The 20,871-nt window shown below is 44.4% G+C and overlaps 1 protein-coding gene across 1 annotated transcript in view; it reads left to right on the forward strand.

The window, feature by feature from the left end:
* Positions 1-20,871, forward strand: part of XYLT1 (xylosyltransferase 1) — a 166,118-nt gene that overhangs the window by 102,276 nt on the left and 42,971 nt on the right. The window contains exons 4-5 of the mRNA XM_079952376.1: positions 16,249-16,421; positions 19,339-19,541. Coding sequence (XP_079808502.1) covers positions 16,249-16,421; positions 19,339-19,541 — 376 coding nt within the window. The remainder of the gene's footprint in view (positions 1-16,248; positions 16,422-19,338; positions 19,542-20,871) is intronic.

Genomic DNA, 20,871 nt, shown 5'->3' on the forward strand with positions numbered 1-20,871 from the left:
CTGTGTGTGGGGAATAGGAAACCCCTAAGGACTCTCAGCAGGTGGCGCTGTGGGTTAAAGCCTCAGCGCCTAGGGCTTGCCGATCGAAAGGTCGGCGGTTCGAATCCCTGCGGCGGGGTGCGCTCCCGCTGCTCGGTCCCAGCGCCTGCCAACCTAGCAGTTCGAAAGCACCTCCGGGTGCAAGTAGATAAATAGGGACCGCTTACCAGCGGGAAGGTAAACGGCATTTCCGTGTGCGGCTCTGGCTCGCCAGAGCAGCGATGTCACGCTGGCCACGTGACCCGGAAGTGTCTCCGGACAGTGCTGGCCCCTGGCCTCTTAAGTGAGATGGGCGCACAACCCCAGAGTCTGTCAAGACTGGCCCGTACGGGCAGGGGTACCTTTACCTTTTAAGGACTCTCAGCACCCATGGTGCCCAGTAAACAACAGCCTTGTTGTGAAGAGCGAGGGAGACAGAATTGTCACTATCATTGGAATAATGTTGCTTTTTACCTGATTGCCGCGAATGAGTCTTTAGTTTGGATGAAAGGGAGTTAATGGGCCAGAATGACTGTCTGATGTCCCTTAGTGGTCAGTGACCAATTTGTGCCAGCCACATACTTTGTTTGGAAAAATTGCAGGTAATTGTGCCAAGATGAGTAATGGATGTCACTTTAAGGGCACTAATTGTTAGAGGGTGATTAACCCGTCCCATATCTTCCCTGGAATGTGGAAAGCCATTTGGGGAAAGTGGAACACCTTCCTCCACGTCACCCCCTCCTAGCTAAAGGTTTGGGGTTGATGTGTGAAGTCTGTGTATGAGAGAAGCTGCACTTAAAATTTGGAAGACAGACATAGGGATAGAGAAATGAGCTGCGTCCCTGGAAGGCTGAAAATATCTTGGGGCAACTCTCTCTGGGGATCTGGTGTGGGGCAATGGGTCTGCTGATTTGATAAGAGTGCTTAAGCAATTAGCCTCTGTCATTGCTGGAGGTGCAAAATCTATTGCCCTCCAGTTTGCTAGACTCCAGCTCCCATCAGTCCCATTCAGCATAGCCAATGTTAAGGGATGACAGGAGCTGCAGTCCCATAACATCTGGAGAGATGCAGTTCCCTACCCCTGGCCTATGCCCGGCCTGCATATTTGAAAGTAATCGCTCTAAGTCTGCAATGAGCTCCTTGGTAGTGCTAGTGGACTCTCCTTGGTTGGAAGTATCTAAACCAGCCTTTCTCAACCTGTGGGTCCCCAGATATTGTTGAACTACAACTCCCATCACCCCTAGCTAGCAAGGCCAGAGCTCAGAGATGTTAGGAGTTGTAGTCCAACAACATCTGGGGACCCACAGGTTGAGAACCGCTGTTCTAAACCAAGATCGGGTGGCCATCTGCGAGGGATTCTTTAGCTGTGATTCCTGCTCTTGGAGTCCTTTCCAACTCTACAATTCTATGATTCTGTTATTCTTTGATCTCTCCTCTCCAAGGAAGCCAAGCCCTTGCAAAGCATTGCCCATGGAACATTTTGCTACTTTGGGGTCCCCAACACATTTTGAAATCTGTTGTGAGGACTACAAAATACCCATTTCACAGAAGGAAAATCCGCAGCGCTTAAAAGCGCCCCCCCTCCAAAAAAACCAGACAAAACATCTGCACAGACCTTAAAACGAATTAAACATATATACCGTATTTTTCGCTCCATAAGACTCACTTTTTTCCACTTAAAATCTAAGGGGAAATGTCTGTGCGTCTTATGGAGAGAATGTGTGGTCCCTGGGGCTGCGGGGAGAATCCGGGCTTCCCCCACCAGCCCCGACCTGCTCTTTGGGGCTGGCGGTGGGGGAAAGCCAGGCTTCCCCCCACCGCTAGCCCCACAAGCTCGGGGAGCAGCGGGAAGGCTGCTCCTTTCGCTGAAGCCTTTCCTTTCGCCTCTCCTTTCTCTGGAGCCAGGAAAGTCCTGCTCTCTTGGCTTCAGCGAAAGGAACCCGAAGCCTCCAGAGCACAGCAGGAACTCCCGCCGTGCTCCAGAGGCTTCGGGTTGCCTTCACTGAAAGCGAAGGCAATGTGAGAGAGGGAGAGCTGCGCAGCACCACTTCAGCGAAGCGGGAGGAGAAATGGAAGGGGCTCAGTTTCTCCTGCTGCTTCGCTGAAGGGGCGCTGCACAGAGAGGGGGAGATTTTTTTTTTCTTGTTCTCCCCCTCTAAAACAAGGTGCGTACTATGGAGCGAAAAATACGGTATTAAAAAGGAGACAGTACTCTATAAAAAAAAGGCACCTGCCCCATCCTAAATCCATTTTTAAAAAATTAGAGGGACAGGGGGTCTTGTGAGGCACCAACCTGAATATTTGCAGGTGTCATAGCACCCATGGGTGCCATACTGGGGGGGGTGTAGCATACAACAAATGCAGACAGGAGCCTGGCCACTTCCTTTTTATTTCCAGGATGCGCTGTGCTTGTGTCTGCATCGCTTCCCATTGGCACAGGAATCGATTCCTGCCAATTTCCATTTTGTCCCCATCTCTGGGGATAATTGATAGTCCGGAGAACCAACCAGGGTGTAATATTTAATATTAATGCCTGCTCTCATGCTGGTTGTGAATTAGCTTTGCTAGACTCAATCATATGTCCTCAGCAGGCACATGTGTAATTAAAAAGGAGCGCACATCGGGTTCACAGTTGCACTGTAAAAGGGCCGTATGTTCCTTTGGGTTTGCATACTGGTGGAATGTAATTATGGTATTGCTAAATACTTCTAGGGTTCTGGTAGATTCTCCCCCACCAAAAATATATATATTATTTTTTAAAAGAACACTTTCCTTACCTGGAGCAATGCTATTTCCAAAATAGAAGGGTGGGTTGTTTTTTAGCGCAGGATTACTTGCTGTGCTTTCCTAATGAATAAAAGCAATGGACGCACAAAGGGAAGCTGGATTTTTGCTGAAGTTCGGTTTTTGCACAAACACAAAAATGGATGGGGTAGGAGTAATGTTCACACACAAAAAACTGACTTTCCACACTTTTCTTTCATCTTCCTCCATCCCACACTTAGAATCATAGAATTTTTGAGTGGAAAGGGTCCTGAGAGTCGTCAAGTCCAAACCCCAGCAATGTAAGAATCTCAACTGAAGAGTCCCTGACAGTTGGCCATCCAACCTCTGCTCAAATTTGAAAGGAGAGGAAAAGAAGTGAACTTGGGAGAGAGCTATATTCAGCAGGGAAGAATCAGAAAGAACTGGGTTGTTTGAAAGGAAGGGAAAGGCGAGGATGGGAGAGGGGCCCCTGCTTCACTTCAGATCAACAAGCACCAGCTTGAAAGGCAGGAAAGCCTGGTTTAAAAATATGTCTTGTTAATGAATGGTTAGGAGATACAGAGCAAATCACATTGAAGCATGGCATTTGAGATGTGGTTTCCTTTGGGCCTTAATTGGATTAGTGGGATCATATTAAAGATATAGCGACTATGCGATGTTTAGAGGATTATTCAGCCCCTTTCTCTTTTTCATTTTTTGTATCATCTAATCCTGTTGATTGGGAGCTGCTTTAGAGTTAACTGCAACCAGGCAAGCAAGACCCAAGTTTCGGTCTCCCATCTGTTCCCAAGTGCCTCTTGCCTTACCGCAGCGGAATTTCACAGAAATGGAAACAAGCATGGTGGCTTTTCCAGAAGATGCCCACACTATAGCTAAGCCCCACTTTCGCTTAGTGCTACACCAAGTACTCCAGATTGCACATGTCAACCCTGATGGTTTCCCAGTCATTTAAACTTTAGGAAACACTTCTTAACTATTAGAGCATTTCCAGGAACGCAGTAAGCTCCTGGAGATATCAAGAATCCTCTGTCCCTGAAAGGCTATTTTTCTTTCTTTCTTTTTTTAAGGCTTTCAGGGATGTGTTTAGATATTAGAGACACTTGCCAAGGTTAGGGCAGGAGTGGTCAAAGAAGTTAGTTACAGTGGGGCCAAATTAGGCAGAGCATATGAAAGTATGAGATGCCCCTATGGATGGGTAGATCTCAGTTTTGGTTTCTCCCTTATTTCTTCATGTTTCCAGTCTTAAAGTTCAGCTCCCCACATTTCCACATCAGTTTGCAACATTTTTTCTAAGTCCTCATGAAAATTGATCAGTGTTTTAGTGGGAATTTCTCCTTAAATGCCAAAAAAAAATGGCATTGTGTCTGATGTACTCAATTTTTGCAAAGCAATTTTCCTTAATAGAATTAATTTGTGAATAGATGCATTTTTACAGACACTGTACCCTGGCATATGTGTTTTCGTACCCTTTACTTGGCGGAAGAGGGGCATTACAAAATTCAGAGAGAAGTGTGAATTTGAAGAGATGGCTGTGTTTTGCTTCTTGTATTGTTTTGGGAACTGCAGATTAGGTAGAATTACCTTTAAATGCAATCTGAATTGAACTTCTCCCCCGCCCCTAGTCCCTGGAGAACTGGCCAGATGGACAGATTGTCTGATATGGTATGAGGCAAGTTTCTGTCTTCTTTAAGAAGGAAAGGCTCCTCCAAAATTTCCCCCTGTTAGTGGGAATGTCTTGGGGAGAGGATTTTTCCATGGAGTTGGGGCAAACCTTTTGGTTCCTGCCCACCTTCTTAGCAACAGACTATTGTTACACCCCCACCTTGGCAACAGGCATTTGTCCTGAGTCAGTACAGGGTTAACATACGTGGAATATATTTTTATCATAAACTTTTAGCTACAGGGATTTGATGTAAGGTGGTGAAGACAGAAAGGCTCTATTTTGTTATGTGTGTGCTATTGTAACTCAGCACACACACGCACCCCCTATGAGTAATCTCCCAAAGCCTGCCAAACAGAACCAGTGTTAATTGCTTATGCTAGAATCTATTTGCTGCTGGAAATGTCACACCATAAATTATGTTTCATTTCTCCATCTGACAAGCAATGTACCCGAAATAAATTGGTCCCGTTTCCACTCTTCTCCCTCCACTCTGATGTCAAATTTATTTGCGGTATCCTTCAATTGATATCCACGGCGTGTATCGTGGGTTGCGTTGCTGTTGTTTTTTGGAACTGCAAAAAGAAACCCACAAAAAAACCCTCTAATCAATGTTAAAATAGCTGAAATGCTGTTAATAAGCACAACAGCAGCAGCAGCAGCAGCAACAACAACAACAGAGTGTGGTTGGTGCAAACAGTCCAAGCAGGATGGTGCAATTTAGTAGATTTTGGGGGGATTAAAATTGCACTGAGACCGTTCTTTTCAGCAGTGGAAAGCAAAGCCAAGCCAATTGACAGTCTTGCTAGGGAGAGAAACGACACTTGTTTATTCACGAGTGTCAGGGCTGGAGTCCTAAACAGGTCAGTGAGGAAGGATGCAGATCTCTGTTGTCAGTGAAGCGAAAAAATTATTCAAGGAAATGAATATACAATGCAGCCTAGTGGTCTCAGAAACCCTTCCCAGTAGGTCTTGCTCCTGTGGAGCAGTTGCCAGGACTGAAGGTCCCTGCCTTCCACCTTTTCTAAGGCTCTCATCTAAGAAAGCCAGAGTCCTGAACCCTCCTCGAGTGAGCTCCCGATTCTTCCTTTGAAGTCAAATCTCCTGGTGCCAGGTGATTGACTGGTGAGAAGCCCCACCCACCTAGCAAAGGTGACCTAAGGAGGGTGGGCCTATTCTGCATCCAGCCCAACATCCAGATCCAGTTCTCCAATCCTAGACAATACTGGTAACTGGGTGGACTAATGGGGCATAGGGCTATCAATGGTTACTGGCCATAATCGCTGTGTTCCACCTCTCCTGTTGGGGTCAGTATACCTTTGAACGCTAGTTTTGTGGAATCACAAGTGGGTGGGAGTGGTCTTGCCCTCAGCTCTTGCTTTGGGGATTCCAACTGGGGCCTTTGGTTGGCCACTGTGAGAATAGGATGCAGGGCTGGATGGGCCTTTGGCCTGATCCTGCAGGGTTCATCTTAAGCTGCTAATGCTCTGAACTCGCTAAACAACAGCTTCCTATCTTGGCCTTATTTGCCTTTGGATCTGCTGCCCCCTGCGAGAAAGTGAAGATTCTGCTCTGTCCATGTTTCATTGTCCTAAAGAGAAGGAGGGGAAGTTACGTTATTGATCAACCAGGCTTTTAATATGCCCAAAATAGAGCAAAATGAGAGATGGAATCAATAAAGATCATTTCCCTGAGTCTAATTTGAGCCTTTTGCCTTGATAAATCCTCCCCCCTCCTCCTTTCTCTCACTTCTTTTTTTGGTGACATCCATGGCGTTTGTTATATTACATCAATATTGTTGCCTTTTCGGTTAATTTATTTCATCTGTGACGCTTTAGAGGCCGTGGTTAACTGCCCGCAGTTACCTGCGCTTTGAAGGATTAGAACCTAAAAATGGATTATGTGAGATCAAAGCAGAGGAGAAGAGATTTGAATCAGGCTGCCTGAGCATCCATTCCTGCGAGGGTTGGCATAGTTTTGTTCCTTCTATCTGGAAGGCCGAGGAAATCCGTGCAGAGTTTAGGAAAGACAGCTCGATCCAACTGGGGCATGGGAAGCCTTATACGGAGTGAGGCTTTGTCTACACTGACTGGCAGTGTCTCTATAGGGATACAGAAAGCAGTCCCTCCCAGCCCTAACTGGGGATCAAACCAGGGACCTTCTCTTCACAAAGCGGATTCTCTCCCACCGAGCTGTGGCCCTTGCTCAGTGCTTGCATCAGTACCTCAGAAGAAAGAACCAGAGTGTCCCTAGATCTCCTTGTACATCTCTGAACTCATACCTGTCAATGCTTATCCATTATATGTGCTAACAAAAGTACTCATTTAGAGATCTTTACCGAAAACAATTGTGCACCACCAACACTTTAAAAAGGAATAAAGATGAACAGCATTGCGGTTACCTTAGAAATCTTGCCTTGCTTATTACTGCAGGGAAAATATCCAGTAAATGCCGATATTACCTTAGTGTAAGGGAATTAGCAAGAAGCATGCGGTATAAAAACGTTTATTTGAGCAAAATGGCCAACAGAAAGTGAAAATTGCTTTGCAGCTTGAAACACCTGTGCAGAGATGTGAAATAGTAAAATGATAAAGGTGATTACAACTTATACAGGCTACCATTCCCCCTGGGGCCATAAACTTAAACTGCTTCTGGTATAAATCTATAATATATAGGCAGAGAGATGCCTTATATAGAGTTATTCAGGTGTTTCCCCCACCACCACCCATTTAAAGTGGGCAAATTATTTTAATGATTGTTGCTGTTATGTATACAATGTGTTACAAGCTATTGCAAAACACCCTAGACGATACAGAAATCAAAATAAATCAGAATTATGGGATATTGAGGCCTTAGCTCAGGATAGGTTGTTATAAGAAGGCCTCCAAATAATTAGCTGTAGGGCAAAGATACAGAACCTGTGGCCCTCCAGATGTTGCTGGACTACAGCTCCCATCATCCCAGACCATTGGCCGTGCTAACTGGGGCTGATGGGAATTGGAGTCCAAAAGCATCTGGAAGGTCAAAAATACCTCCCTCTTCCCCTAATGGAGGCTGGTCCACTGCTGACCTCTCTATATAACCAGTCAGGTGGTGGCTCTGTGTCATGGACTGGCTGGATGCAAGGAGAGATGGGAGGCACCAGTTGGGGAACCTCCAAGAGAACTCAGATCCAAGCCAGAGGATTGGTGGTGGAACAACGATGAACGGTCAGAGAGAGAAGAGGGAGCAGACTGGGAGGAGGAGGAGGTGTTGGAAGCTGAAGAGGCAACAGGGTTTAGTGAGCAGGACGGGGCTGTGGCAGAGAGCAGTCCAGAAGCAGAGGCAGAAGCTGAGGTGGGTCAAGAGGCAGAGATAAGGCAAGCTGCTGAAGAAGCCTAGGAGTCTCCCCCTCTTACTGCAACCAGCTTTCCTCCCAGAAGAAGTATGAAGAGGGCGGAACAAAGAGAGACAAGACAAATGACAGTGAGGCTGCTGGGGAAGGAAGCAAGGGAGGAGGAGACTTAAGGAGCAGTGGGAAGGCGGGGATCTTCAGTCCTCGCAATTGCCTCATCGGGGCAAGACCTATTGGGAAGAGTACCAGTGGGTGCTAGCCACCCCTTCCTGGAAGGGGTGGTGGGCATCAGTTCTTTAAAAAAAGGGGGGAAAGTCAGCATAACCAGCCCTTCCCAAGATATTGCGTCATTTATAGACATATTCTCAGCAGAGCTGGAGCTTTTCGTAGCCAAGGAGCCCTCGCAGGGCGGGCAGTACATCGAAAAAGCACCTCTCTGCATCCACCAAATAGATGATCCTTGTATAACCATTTACTATTCACTGTGATCGTGTTGATTATGATGAACTAATTAGCTGTTAAGTGATGTGATAGGTATTTTTAATAGGGAATTCATTCTAATTCCACAGTAATGAATGTACTGTTACTTTTAAGTGCTATTTGTTTATGCATATGAGTCGATGGAGGGGGGGGGGAAACACAGCGGGCTCATATGCTCCAACAAAGCAAGGAAATAATTGTGATTTGTCTCTGAGGGATGATAGCATCTTCATAATTAGAAATGTCAAAAAAGCAAGTTTGCTGTTAAGATTATTGGTCTGGCAAGATAGCTATCCTTGTAAATTAGATTCCATATCGCTGTATCTCGCTTGTACATGTCGCGTACCAGCGTCCTGGTTATTAGGCGCTGATTTGTAAAACACAAAAATGATTTCAGCAATTGCTTATGAGTATGAAATCCTAAATGAAGAGAATTATATTTTGTTCTGATGTTTTGGTTTTTTTAAAAAAAATTAAAATGCATAAACAGCTACTTTGCCGGTGCATTCTGGTTCCATATAGAATGCAGTTTGCATACGACTGGATAGTAGCCAGGAGAATATTCAAATAACAAAAATGACTGGGATGCTGATCAGACTCCCTATACCTGTGAAATGCAGGTTGAAGAGGTTAGTTTAGAGACCATAGAATCATGGAATTGTAGAGTTGGAAGGGACCCTGAGGGTCATCATCCCGAACCATTGGCCATCCTGTCTGGAGTGATGGGAACTGGGGTCCAAAACAACTGGAAGGTACTACATTAGCTATCCTTTGATTTAGACCAGGGGTCAGCAAACCTTTCAGCAGGGGGCCGGTCCACTGTCCCTCAGACCTTGAGGGGGGCCGGAGTATATTTTGAAGGAAAAAATATGAACGAATTCCTATGCCCCACAAATAACCCAGAGATGCATTTTAAATAAAAGCACAAATTCTACTCATGTGAAAACACACTGATTCCCGGACCATCCATGGGCCGGATTTAGAAGGCAATTGGGCTGGATCCGGACCCCGGGCCTTAGTTTGCCTACCCATGATTTAGACTTTCTCCATGCCCCCCCAGATCGTGTTGATTAAGAAAATCAGAGTTTCACAAATTGGGCTAGCCACATCACCCTCCACATCAGTTGACTGGATTTCTGCCGTTTCCCCTTTTTTGCTGCAGAGAATCACACAAAGTGCATAACCAGACAGGCTGAACAGATGCTGCCACATTTGGACCAATTGCATTTCCAGGCCCAATTCAAAGTGCTGGTGTTACCCTTTATCACTGTAACCAATGGAAGTTGAAAAGCATTTCATGCATCATATCCAATGCTAGTCCTCCTCAAAAGTAGTCCCATTGAAATTAATGCTTTTAGATGTTTCCAATCAGTATAATGGGTCAACCTTGAGTGGGCCTAGCATTGAATACAATCCCATCAATCGCAATTTGTAGCAAACGTAGATTTTATAAAGCATTGTGAAAACTTCAAAGGAAAGGCAGAGGTGATATTTATAAGGAATATTGTCTTTTCCAGATATTCTGCTTTGTTTAGCAGCTATCTTGTCTCTTATCCATGACTCTAGAAGATGCTTTAAAATCATGCTTTGAGGGTGGTGGGAGCAAGGATCCTGGAAGAAAAAGAAAACCACAACATTATAAAAAAAGACATAAGTACTGGTAGTGCAGTGGCAGAAGAGATCATCTAGAAATCCCCCAGAGGCAGAATATCGGCTAGTCTGGAAAAAGATTCAGCCCAAGAGGTGAAAACAGTGATTGAAAGCAAGTGAGTAGGAGGGTGTGATAATGGTAAGATGGCTTCTGCAGTTGTTGCTCAAGCTGAGTAGCTGTTTTGTCGCCTGTGTTGTACTGTTGAAATCAATTATGCTAATTGTGTGAATAAGTGCTATTAAAAATAACAAAGGGTTGCAGAATTTAGCCCTACCCTGTGGTTCCAGTAATGCAGCTATAATGATCATTTATTGGCACAATCTAAATAAATAGTGTGTGGATCTGCAAAAGGAACGGCGTTCTGCTATGCCTGCTACCCATTTATCTTCGATAAGTGATGTACACAATGCAGCTGCGTAATGTGTCAGTAGGCAGAAACATTCTAGTATGCATTATATGTTAGAGCATAAGAAGCTTGCCTTTAGACCAAGTCAGACCCTTGGTCCATCTAGCTCAGTGTTGTCCACACTGGCTGGCAGAAACTCTTTAGGGTTTCAGACTGGGGACATTCCCAGCCCTACCTGCAGATGTCAGGCATTGAACCCGAGACCTTCTGCACTCCCTTCTGGAGTCTTTGAATGTAAAGGATAGGATGTTGTGCTGAATGTGGTCCCACTTCTGACACCCTGTTGCCTAATTCATGCAGGTGTGGGTAATGCATAGCTGTCAACTTTGCCCTTTTTTAAAGAGAAATTCCCTTATTCCGAATAGGTTTCCTCGCAAGTAAAGGGAAAAATTGACAGCTATGGGGTATTTTGGCATGCGTGTCAACAGGGGTTTATAGCACCCCCTAGCAGGGTCCTTAAAAAAAACTCCACAGGCCTGTTGCAGCATTTCTGCTAATCCAGAGGGAAGAAGATGGACAGAACCAGCTAGGTTGTACTTTATGGGACAGCACATAGCTAAGCCGCTTGCCTCCTAATTGCAACACAAAACTCACCAACTTCTATTTTGATGTCTTAACTTTCAGCACAGATATCAAAGGAGCTCAAGGTGGCATTCATGGTTCTCCCCTTCCTCATTTAATTCCCTCAACAACCCTGTGAGGTAGGTTAGGCTGAGAGGCAGTGACTGGCGCAAGGTCACCCAGTGAGCTTCATGGCTGAGTGAGGATTTGAACCCAGTCTGACACTCTAACCACTGCTCCACACTGGTTGAAAACATTCCAAAGTATAGTACATAGCAGTTTATGGAAGGCCACTGAGGCCTTTAGCAAAGGCAGGAATCATAGAATTGTAGATTTGGAAGGGGCCACGAGGATCATCTAGTCCAGGCATGTCCAACCAGTAGATCTTTTGCCCCACATCAGGCTTGAACCCACAGCCCTGAGATTCAGAGTCTCACGCTCTACTGACTGAGCTAATAGGGACTACAGATCTTTTCTTACTCAACCAAGCACATGCTGTTATCATTGTATGTGGCGCAAGTAAATGCTGCATAGGGGGTTATTGATCATTTAAATGTCATCCCCAAACGTACACCTCAGCTTCTAAATATTAATAAATAAAAAACTATTAAGAGTAATTGCAATCCTGCTGATTCTCAACAACCAATTGTTTTAGCTCTATTATTATCTGCCTGTTCTTTAAACAATTTAGAAAGAAAAATGCAATTTTATATCGATCTTTTTTTCTTGTTCCATTAAAAGGAATTGATTTGCTTCCCTTGTATAGCATCAAGCTGAAATTAACCTGACATTCACTGCTTGAGAAAAGAAGGCATCTTTTGAAGAGGTTGGGGCCCCCATAGTGGTGTTGGTGGGTGAGAGATTCGGGAACATGCTTTTCTTCACTACAGGAAACTTTCAGGCTGATCCCAAGACTCACTGCGCTGGGAGATGAAATGCTAAGAATAAGCTCTATTGAACACTCTCCTAGCGTAATCTCACCCAGACATGATGACATGCAAATGCTGCCTCTAGGGGTGGGAGAACCCCTCAATTTTGGTTTCTCTCCGTTTCTTATTTTTCCCCCAACCATAAAGTTCTCCACATTTCCACATCAGTTTGTGATTTAAAAGAAGAAAAAGCCTCATGAAAATTCATCAGCTTTGTAGTGTGACTGTCTCCTGATGTACACATGACTTTATGTGTACAAAGCAATCTCCTCTAATCTAAAAAAATATTTGTGTGTTATTTTCACTAAAATATGCATTTATTGAGCACATTTTGTACCCTTTCCTGGCTGGTGAACTGCATTGCAAACTTCAGAGGTTTGTGTGCCTTCTGAAGGATGGCTGTATTTTGACTCTGGTATTGTAGATGTGCTTTCACACACAAACATTCTCCTCCATCCCTAGTTATTGTTGCAATATTGTTGCCCGTAAACACACAGAAGCCAAATCATAGGATCTGGGTGCCAGATTTGACCACTCCAGTGGCATTTTGGTCACTGAAAGTTTATGATCAAACAGCCACTTCTTGTAATGTAGTCAAGTTTCGTTTTGGTTTGTTTGGCTTGGTGGTTTTCTACTTGTTTCTGCCAAGCTATTCCCACTTGCCGCATACTCTCACTTCAGCTGATCACTGCTGCTTTGCCTACGGAGGTAATTTCAAATGGGTCACCTGGTGTCATTGCAAACATCAGGTGATGGAGAGGTGGGAAGCCTTGCCCAACAGGGAATGGGGGAAGATAAGGATCAGGCCCACAAACAGAATCCATGATAATTCTCATTGGGAATATTGTACACAGGGAGGGGAGGTTGAACTCTCCCCCCCCCATGCTACTATTAGAAAGGGGAGTTCTCACTGGCTCCAACTTCTTTTTTAAAATGCTAGCGTGATTCCAAATGGCATGCTCAATGTCACATGGAATCACTCATTTTTAGGACTCATTCAGATCTAGCACTAAACAAGTGGGACTGGGCAATAAACGATGGTTTGTTAAAACAAGAGAGCTTCATAAACCATCATTTAGCACCATATCCAGACAAGGTCTTAACACTGGCCACTGTATATTATATTTTAGTAGCATGATAAAACCCCTTTTCGGAAACCATCTTTCTGAGAATGGTTCATCCTCCTCCATTCAATGAATATTTTCTAACGTTTCCTAAGATAAAATGCCTCATATGAAAGAACAGAAATTACAGGGGTCTCTGATGTCCTGCTTTAAAAGATATTGGTTTCTCATTAACAAAACTGTTACTCCCAAAAACAAACACCCAACCCATCAAGGAAGAGAAACCTGTACCTCTCCAGATGTTGGGCTTCATTAGCCCCAGCCAGCATGTGTCAGGGGTGATGTGAGTTGGAGTCCAACCACATCTGGAGGACCAGAGGATCTCCAGATGTGGTTGGACTCCAACTCACAGCTTATACCCAGAACAAACTTAGTTGGTCTCTAAGGTGCTACTGAACATTTTTTTTATTTTTTTATTTCTACTGCGTCAGACCAACACGGCTACCTACCTGCATTTATAGTTTGTTTTTTCATTAATAATCTCTCTGTGTGTTTGTACGTACATACATATTGTATCTATTTACACATTTTATATTTATTGTGCCTACTTAATACATTTACTTTGTACAAAGATACAGTTCAAGGCTGCATTCACATGGAAATTTATTCCCTTTTCTTGATGTTTCCCTTATTACAATATGAACTTTCCCATGACCTAAAATCCACTTCCATAAATAGAACGGAATATAACACAAGTTTTGCAAATTTCTGTGTTATTTGTTTCCAGAAAAAAAATTCATTTGCAGATAGCACAGAAAATGGAGCATTAAACTTGCACTGCATTCCGTAGTATTTCCAGAAGTAGCTTTTACATTGTGTGAAAGCTCAAAAAAGGTAAAGGTAAAGGTACCGCTGCCCGTACGGGCCAGTCTTGACAGACTCTGGGGTTGTGCGCCCATCTCACTTAAGAGGCCAGGGGCCAGCGCTGTCCGGAGACACTTCCGGGTCACGTGGCCAGCGTGACATCGCTGCTCTGGCCAGAGCCAGAGCCAGAGCCGCACACGGAAACGCCGTTTATCTTCCCGCTGGTAAGCGGTCCCTATTTATCTACTTGCACCCGGAGGTGCTTTCGAACTGCTAGGTTGGCAGGCGTGAAAGCTCAAAGTTCATGGCAAAAACCAATCCAAATGAAGAGATTTCCTCCTCTCTTTTGAGATCCTTCTGAGTTCTTTTGCAAGGCAGAGTGGGGTAAGACTATTTTTCCTTCTTAATTCAGAAATACTAAGTTCTGTCATTCTTGTTTTTATTGGTGTTGCCCTTGGGAACAGATTGCTAAGGATGATAAATTGAAGAAATTGAGGCTATATAAATAGAGATTTATTACTTGCCTGTCTAGTTTGTCTGTTTTCTAAAAATGAATCATTTCCCCACCTCAAAAAAATAAATAAATAGGGGATCAACTAATGATTTCCAAACTCTCCAGTGTGTCCTCAGAAAATGTTTGCTACTGCTTAAGTCTGATTCATCTTTTTCTGGCACTCTAATAAAATTATAATGCTGTGGCTTGCTGTTGTTTTCATCTGTGCATAGAAAATTCCACTCTCAATTTTGGTAGCCCTAATGCTGGAATAATTTGGTTTGAGGATCACCTCTGAAAAATTCAAGGCTAAATGGGGGTGGGGGAGAGAGAGAGGAAATGAATATATGTATTTGAAAAGAGATTACCAGGTCCTTGAAAAATACAGAGCCACAACTATTTTGCAGATCACTTTAAATCACTCCTCCCCTGAGATGGATGACAGCAGAATGAGGTACACAGGAGGAGAAAAATTGACCCAAATCCTTATTCTGTGCATATCAGGAAAGCTCTAGGGATTTTGGTGCAAAAGCAGCAACCGTTTGCAACAGCTGAGAGAGTGGCGAATTTGTGAGAGGGAAGTAGTGATATCTTTGCTTTTCTAAGCCTAATTTTAGACTCGCCCAACCATGTGCACACACCTCGTCAGCTCCCTAGCCAGCTAGCAACATAAAGCTTCACATTCCGTTAGGTATTGCATGGAGTTTGCCAGCTAGCCTAATGGATCTTGCTCGCCCATAACGGCCGCCCTGCTAAGCATTCAGTAACTGACAGCTTCCTCTCAGAGATTGGAATACTTGTGAACATTCCGTGACATTTCTGTTACATGACCTCAGCTAAGGTCTTCATGGGAGTCCTCCCCCCGCCCCATTTTCTTACTTCCCATTTAAAGGCAGCATGAGAGGGAATAGCAGGGGACGTAAGATCCTTCCTAGCAGTGTTCAAAATTCTTCCTGATGTATAATCAGAATCTCCTTTCTTGTAACTTGAATCCATCGATTCGAGTCCCACCCTCCAGATTAGAAGAAAGCAAGCTTGCTCTGTCCTCCATGTGACACACCTTTAGATATTTAAATGTGCCTCTTGTGACTCCTCACAGTCTCCTCCAATCCAGGCTGAACATACCCGCTCCCTCAACCGTTCCTCATAAGGCTTGTTTTCCAGACCCTTGGTCTGCACACGTTCCAGCCAGATGCCTCTGCTGTTGGATTCCAGCTCCTGTTTTTCCTTATTTTAATAAATGTATATACAGTGGTACCTCGGGATGCGAATGGGATCCGTTCCAGACGGTGCGTCTGCACGTTGCGTTTTGCTGCGTCCACGCATGCAAATGATGTCATTTTGAGAGTCTGCACATGCGCAAGCGGCGAAACCCGGAAGTAACACACTCCGTTACTTCCGGGTTGCCACGGATCGCAACCCGAAAGTGCTCAACCTGAATCACATTCAACCCGAGGTATGACTGTAATGCTGAATGCCACAGTTTCTAAGCCAAACACAACAGAGGATGCAGGAGGGACACCACAGCACAAAAGCAGTAGCAATGACTGGGGGAAACTTACTTTAAATGCCTGCTGAAATAAGTTCAAAGCATGGGGAAGTTCAGCAGGGAGGGAGTTTCTGATCTCAGCCTTGAGGGAATTCCACACACCCTGCAATGATAAGTGTGTGGTGAATAAAGGCCAAAGAATGGGTGCCACAAACAATGACTCCCAAAGACCTCAGGCAGGGATAGAAGACATCAAATGGTCCTCAACATATCCTGGACCCAAGCTGCATTCAATGACAAGGCCCTTTGCAACCAGCCCTCCTGCCAACATAGCCAATAGTCAGTGCTGCTACTCTGGGGAAAGTGAGACCAGAGTCTTCCCTCCCAAGGCCATGTCTCTCATTGATGATTGCTTAGCCGGAAGGGAGGGGGGAGCTCCGCCTGCTGAAATGTGATCCGAACTCGTCCCCTCAGCCCACCCGCCCTGGTACAGCACTCTGCAGATGCCCTGACTCTGTTTTGTTTCCAAACAGGCAAAGCCAACCACAATGTACAGTGGGATGAGGACTCCGTAGAATACATGCCAGCAAACCCAGTCAGGATCGCATTTGTCTTGGTTGTTCATGGCAGAGCTTCCCGGCAGCTGATGCGCATGTTTAAGGCTATTTACCATAAAGACCATTTTTATTACATTCATGTTGACAAGGTAATATATCACTGGTTATAAATTGCCTGTCTCGCCACCTGTCAATCTGCCCCTCTCCATTGCTTTTGCCCATCTCCCTCCTTTTCCTTCGTCATCTTTAATCTCCATCTTTAATGTCACTTATGGTGTGTGTTTCCCCCATACATCATGGTTTATGTATGTGTATCTTCAGCCCTTCCTCCTGTGTCCATCCATCCCTTTTTATGTATCCCAGGTCCATTTCTACCTGTAGTATGTGTACAATGCTAACTGATGAGCCGTTCCAGCAGGCATGGGGAATTTGAGGCCCTACACATCTCGGACTACAACTCCCATCAACCCTCACCATCAACCATGCTGGATGGGGTAAATGGGAGTTGGAGTCCAGGAACATCTGGAGGTTCACCACCACCCCGCCATCAAAGGCTCAGATAATTGAAAAGAGCTTCAGTTCTCCCCAGACCAGATGGAAGAGAATTAAAAGGGGGCGTGTTCTTCTTGATGCTTCCACATTAGAGTACAATGAACAAATGGATTTGGTCTGTGATAAGACTTGGAGAAGAAGGTGAAATAAATATTAATGGTGTATCCTTTGCACATCTACTCAGAAGTAAGCCCCACTGAGTTCATTGGGGCTTGCTCCCAGTTGAATGAGAGGGAGGGTGGCGCTGTGGGTTAAACCACAAAGCCTAGGACTTGCTGATCAGAAGTCGGCGGTTCGAATCCCCACGACAGGGTGAGCTCCCGTTGCTCGGTCCCTGCTCCACCCAACCTAGCACTTCGAAAACACATCAAAGTGCAAGTAGATAAATAGGTACCGCTCCTGCGGGAAGGTAAACGGCATTTCCGTGTGCTGCTTTGGTTCACCAGAAGCAGCTTAGTCATGCTGGCTACATGACCCGGAAGCTTTACGCCGGCTCCCTCGGCCAGTAAAGCGAGATGAGCGCCGCAACCCCAGAGTCGGCCACGACTGGACCTAATGGTCAGGGGTCCCTTTACCTTTACCTTTACCTGAGAGAGAGTCTGGTTGAACTCAGTGGGGCTTACTTCTGACTGAGGTGACATGCCTGGAATTGCACAGCAATTGTTGCTTTCGTTAGAATATTATTTTCTGTACAAACTCCCACTCAGAATTCTCTCTCTCTGTAAAACAGTTTAATTGAAACTATTCCAAGAAATGTGTGAACTTCAAATTATTATTATTATTATTATTATTATTATTATTATTATTATTCCTACTATTATTAATTAGTTGCCTTTCAGCAAACTCCTGTAGGTAACATTCAGGGTCCTCATTTTCACATAACAGTGAGCCACAAGGAGAAGCAAACCATGGTTTACCAAAAACAGAAGAAGCTGCCTTCTACTGAGTCAGCCCAGTGGTCCATCCAGCTCTATATTGTCTGCACTGATTGGCTGTGGCTCTTCAGAATTTCAGGCAGGGTACTCTTCCTGCCATATTTGGGAGATGCTGAGGATTGAACCTAGGACTACTGTGTGCAAAGCAGGTGCTCTACCACTGAGTTAGGATGCTTCCTTGTGTGCCTCCTCCACGAGAGGTCTGGAGGGTGACCACACAAGAACAGGCCTCTTCTGTGGTGGCTCCCCACCTTTGGAATGCTCTCCCCAGGGAGCCTCACCTGGTGCCTTCATTTTTATTTTTAACAATAGTTTTTATTGGGGGGGGGGTTTGTGTTACAAACAGGGAATGCTGCATCTGTTTTCTCCACTTTCATTTCATCGTCCTTTTCACGGTTCATTTGGTGAGAGACATTTTTGTCATAGACACCTTACATCACCTTACAACACAAACAAGCTGCCTCATAGTACAATTGCAAGTCTGGCAGGGCAAAGCCTCCACTTCCTTTTGTATCTACTGAAATTTTATATTTAATTCTTGGCTTTCCCCCCTGCCAGATAAATTTGGGGGGGGGGGTCCATTCTTTGAAGCAACTTGCATTATTTACCATCAGAATTGATTGGAATAAAATCAGCATCCTAATAAGTACATTCATTTTAACAACTGAAATTCTACCTAGCAGGGGAAGTTTCATCCTTCCCCAGGTCTCCAAGTCTTTCTTAACCTCTTTCCCCAATTTAATATAATTGTTTACAGATAAGTTGAGGTTCCTTGCTGTCAGCCGAATTCCCAAATATTTGACTTTTTTATCTATTTTTAAACCAGACAACCTTTCTGAAACGTTTTTTCAACTGCTCATCCATGTTTTTAACCAACATTTTGGTTGTGTCTGAATTTATTTTAAAACCTGCCACTTCTCCAAACCTTTTAATTTCTTCTAGCACTTTGGGGACATTCTCTAATGGTTGTTCCAATGTTGACGCCACATCATCAGCAAATGCCCTTAATTTATAGACTCTACATCCCACTCCAATACCTTTAATTCCCCTATTTCTCCTCATGTTCTGAAGCAATATTTCTAACGTCCAGATACAAATGGGGACCATTGGTCAGGGGTGATGGAGAGCTGGACTCCCAAAAATATGTGGAAGGCCCCGGATTCCCTGTGCCCCCATTCTAGGATGAATTGACAATTGCTTTGGATGCCCGTCATTCACAAAAGCAAAACTGAATACTGTAAATAGATGGAGCTTCCCAAAATGAAGTCTGTCTCAGGCTACAACCCGATACACACTTGCCTTGGAAGAGGACTTAACTTGTAAGCAAGCACAACTGGCATTCTATAGGTTTTTTTCTTTGCAATGAGTCAGTAAATGCTTTGCCACACGAAATGGAGAATATTTCCACCGTGCCTCTCTCGGTGCCTCTTCCCGTTCCATCTGCACTTAAGGAACATTGGAGGAAGATAATGATGGGGAAAATGGCTGTATGGTTTATGCATGTGCAAATGTGTCAGAAGCCTTTTCATTAAATTTTCTCCTCCTTCTTGCTCCCCCACCCCACCCTGTTGCCTTAAAGCGCTCCAATTACCTGTACCGGCAAGTGCTCCAGTTTGCGAACCAGTATCCAAATGTGAAAGTTACTTCTTGGCGCATGGCAACGATCTGGGGAGGAGCGAGCCTTTTGACGACCTACTTGCAGAGTATGCAGGATTTAATGGAAATGAAGGACTGGCAGTGGGATTTCTTCATTAACCTAAGTGCTGCGGACTACCCAATCAGGTACAGTGATTCACTCCTTTTGGAACTAGTTATGGTTTCCTTGTTATAAGAATTGCCTTGGCTGGATCTGACTTAGGGTTCTTCTAACCCAGTGATGTGTTTCAACAACCAAATAGTTTCAACAACCTTCCAAGAAGCAAGGCAGTAGTTCAGGCATGGCCAGCTTAAAGTATCAGCATTGTTATTTCAATATGTATGATGCTTTTCTACCCAGGTATGTCCAAAGTGGCTTACAACACGATAGCAAATAAAATACATCTCAATGCATCATTACAGTAATAAGCAGACTAATAGCAACTCATTTCAAAACATAACTTGACAATCCAATTTTCTTTTAAAATCATTTGGATAATAACAACATTGTAACATTTAAAATTCATTATAGAATGGGCAATGATCATTAAAATGAAAATGAATTTGTATATTTTTGTGCTGAAATATAGAAAACTAGAATAAGAAAAGATGTAACTTTTCAGTGCAGACAGGTATTAATAAATGGTATAACCAGGAGCCAATTCATCAAAAACACCAAGTGCATGAAATAGCATCCAGCTTGCTTATACAAGGGCTGCCAACCTGGCACCCGTGGGCACAGAGATGCTTCCAGAAGCCTTCCCTAGTGCCCAAAAAGATTGCCAGCCCCTTCCTCAGAGCCTGCAGCAGACGATCTCTCAATGTTCCACTCACTAAGGCCAAATCTGCACTATACATTTAAAGCAGTGTGATGCCACTTTAAACTATTATGGCTTCCCCCAGAGAATTCTTGGAGCCATAGTTCATTAAGGGTGGTGAGAGTTGTTTGAAGACCCCCTGTTTCCCCTTCACGTTTCCTAGAACTCCCTGGGAAGAAGGATTAACTATTGAACCACTCTGGGTGTGTTTAGTGGGGGAAGGTGGAGTTTGACCTCCGCTTTGCTTGACCTTGCCTTTACCCTCTGCTTTGTCGGACATTACCTTGCTAGCACTTGACCTTTCTTTGACCAAACTTTCCTTGACCTGGTTCTGGAACAGGCCTGGTAGTATGTGGCCGGATGTCCCCTGACTCTAGAATTCTGTCCTGCAGTTGAGGTCACTACCTGGGACAAAGCCAAAATGTCTTATAAAGGACCCATAGCTTTGCATCCGTTTTGCATGCAAAGGGCCCCAGGTCCAGTAGGGCTAGGAGAGATTCCCTCTCTGATACTCTGGAGAGCCCTTACCAGTCAATGTAGAAAATACCGAGCTTTATGGAGCATTGGTCTATGTTCCTAAAAATAAGAGCTAATCAAAAGTGGAACAATTCTGCCTTGGCAGGTTGGGTGATGTTCTCTGATGAAGATATTTAAACAGA

The sequence above is a fragment of the Podarcis cretensis genome (genome assembly GCF_951804945.1).
Source record: "Podarcis cretensis genome assembly, chromosome: 14".
Classification (NCBI taxonomy): Eukaryota; Metazoa; Chordata; class Lepidosauria; order Squamata; family Lacertidae; genus Podarcis; species Podarcis cretensis.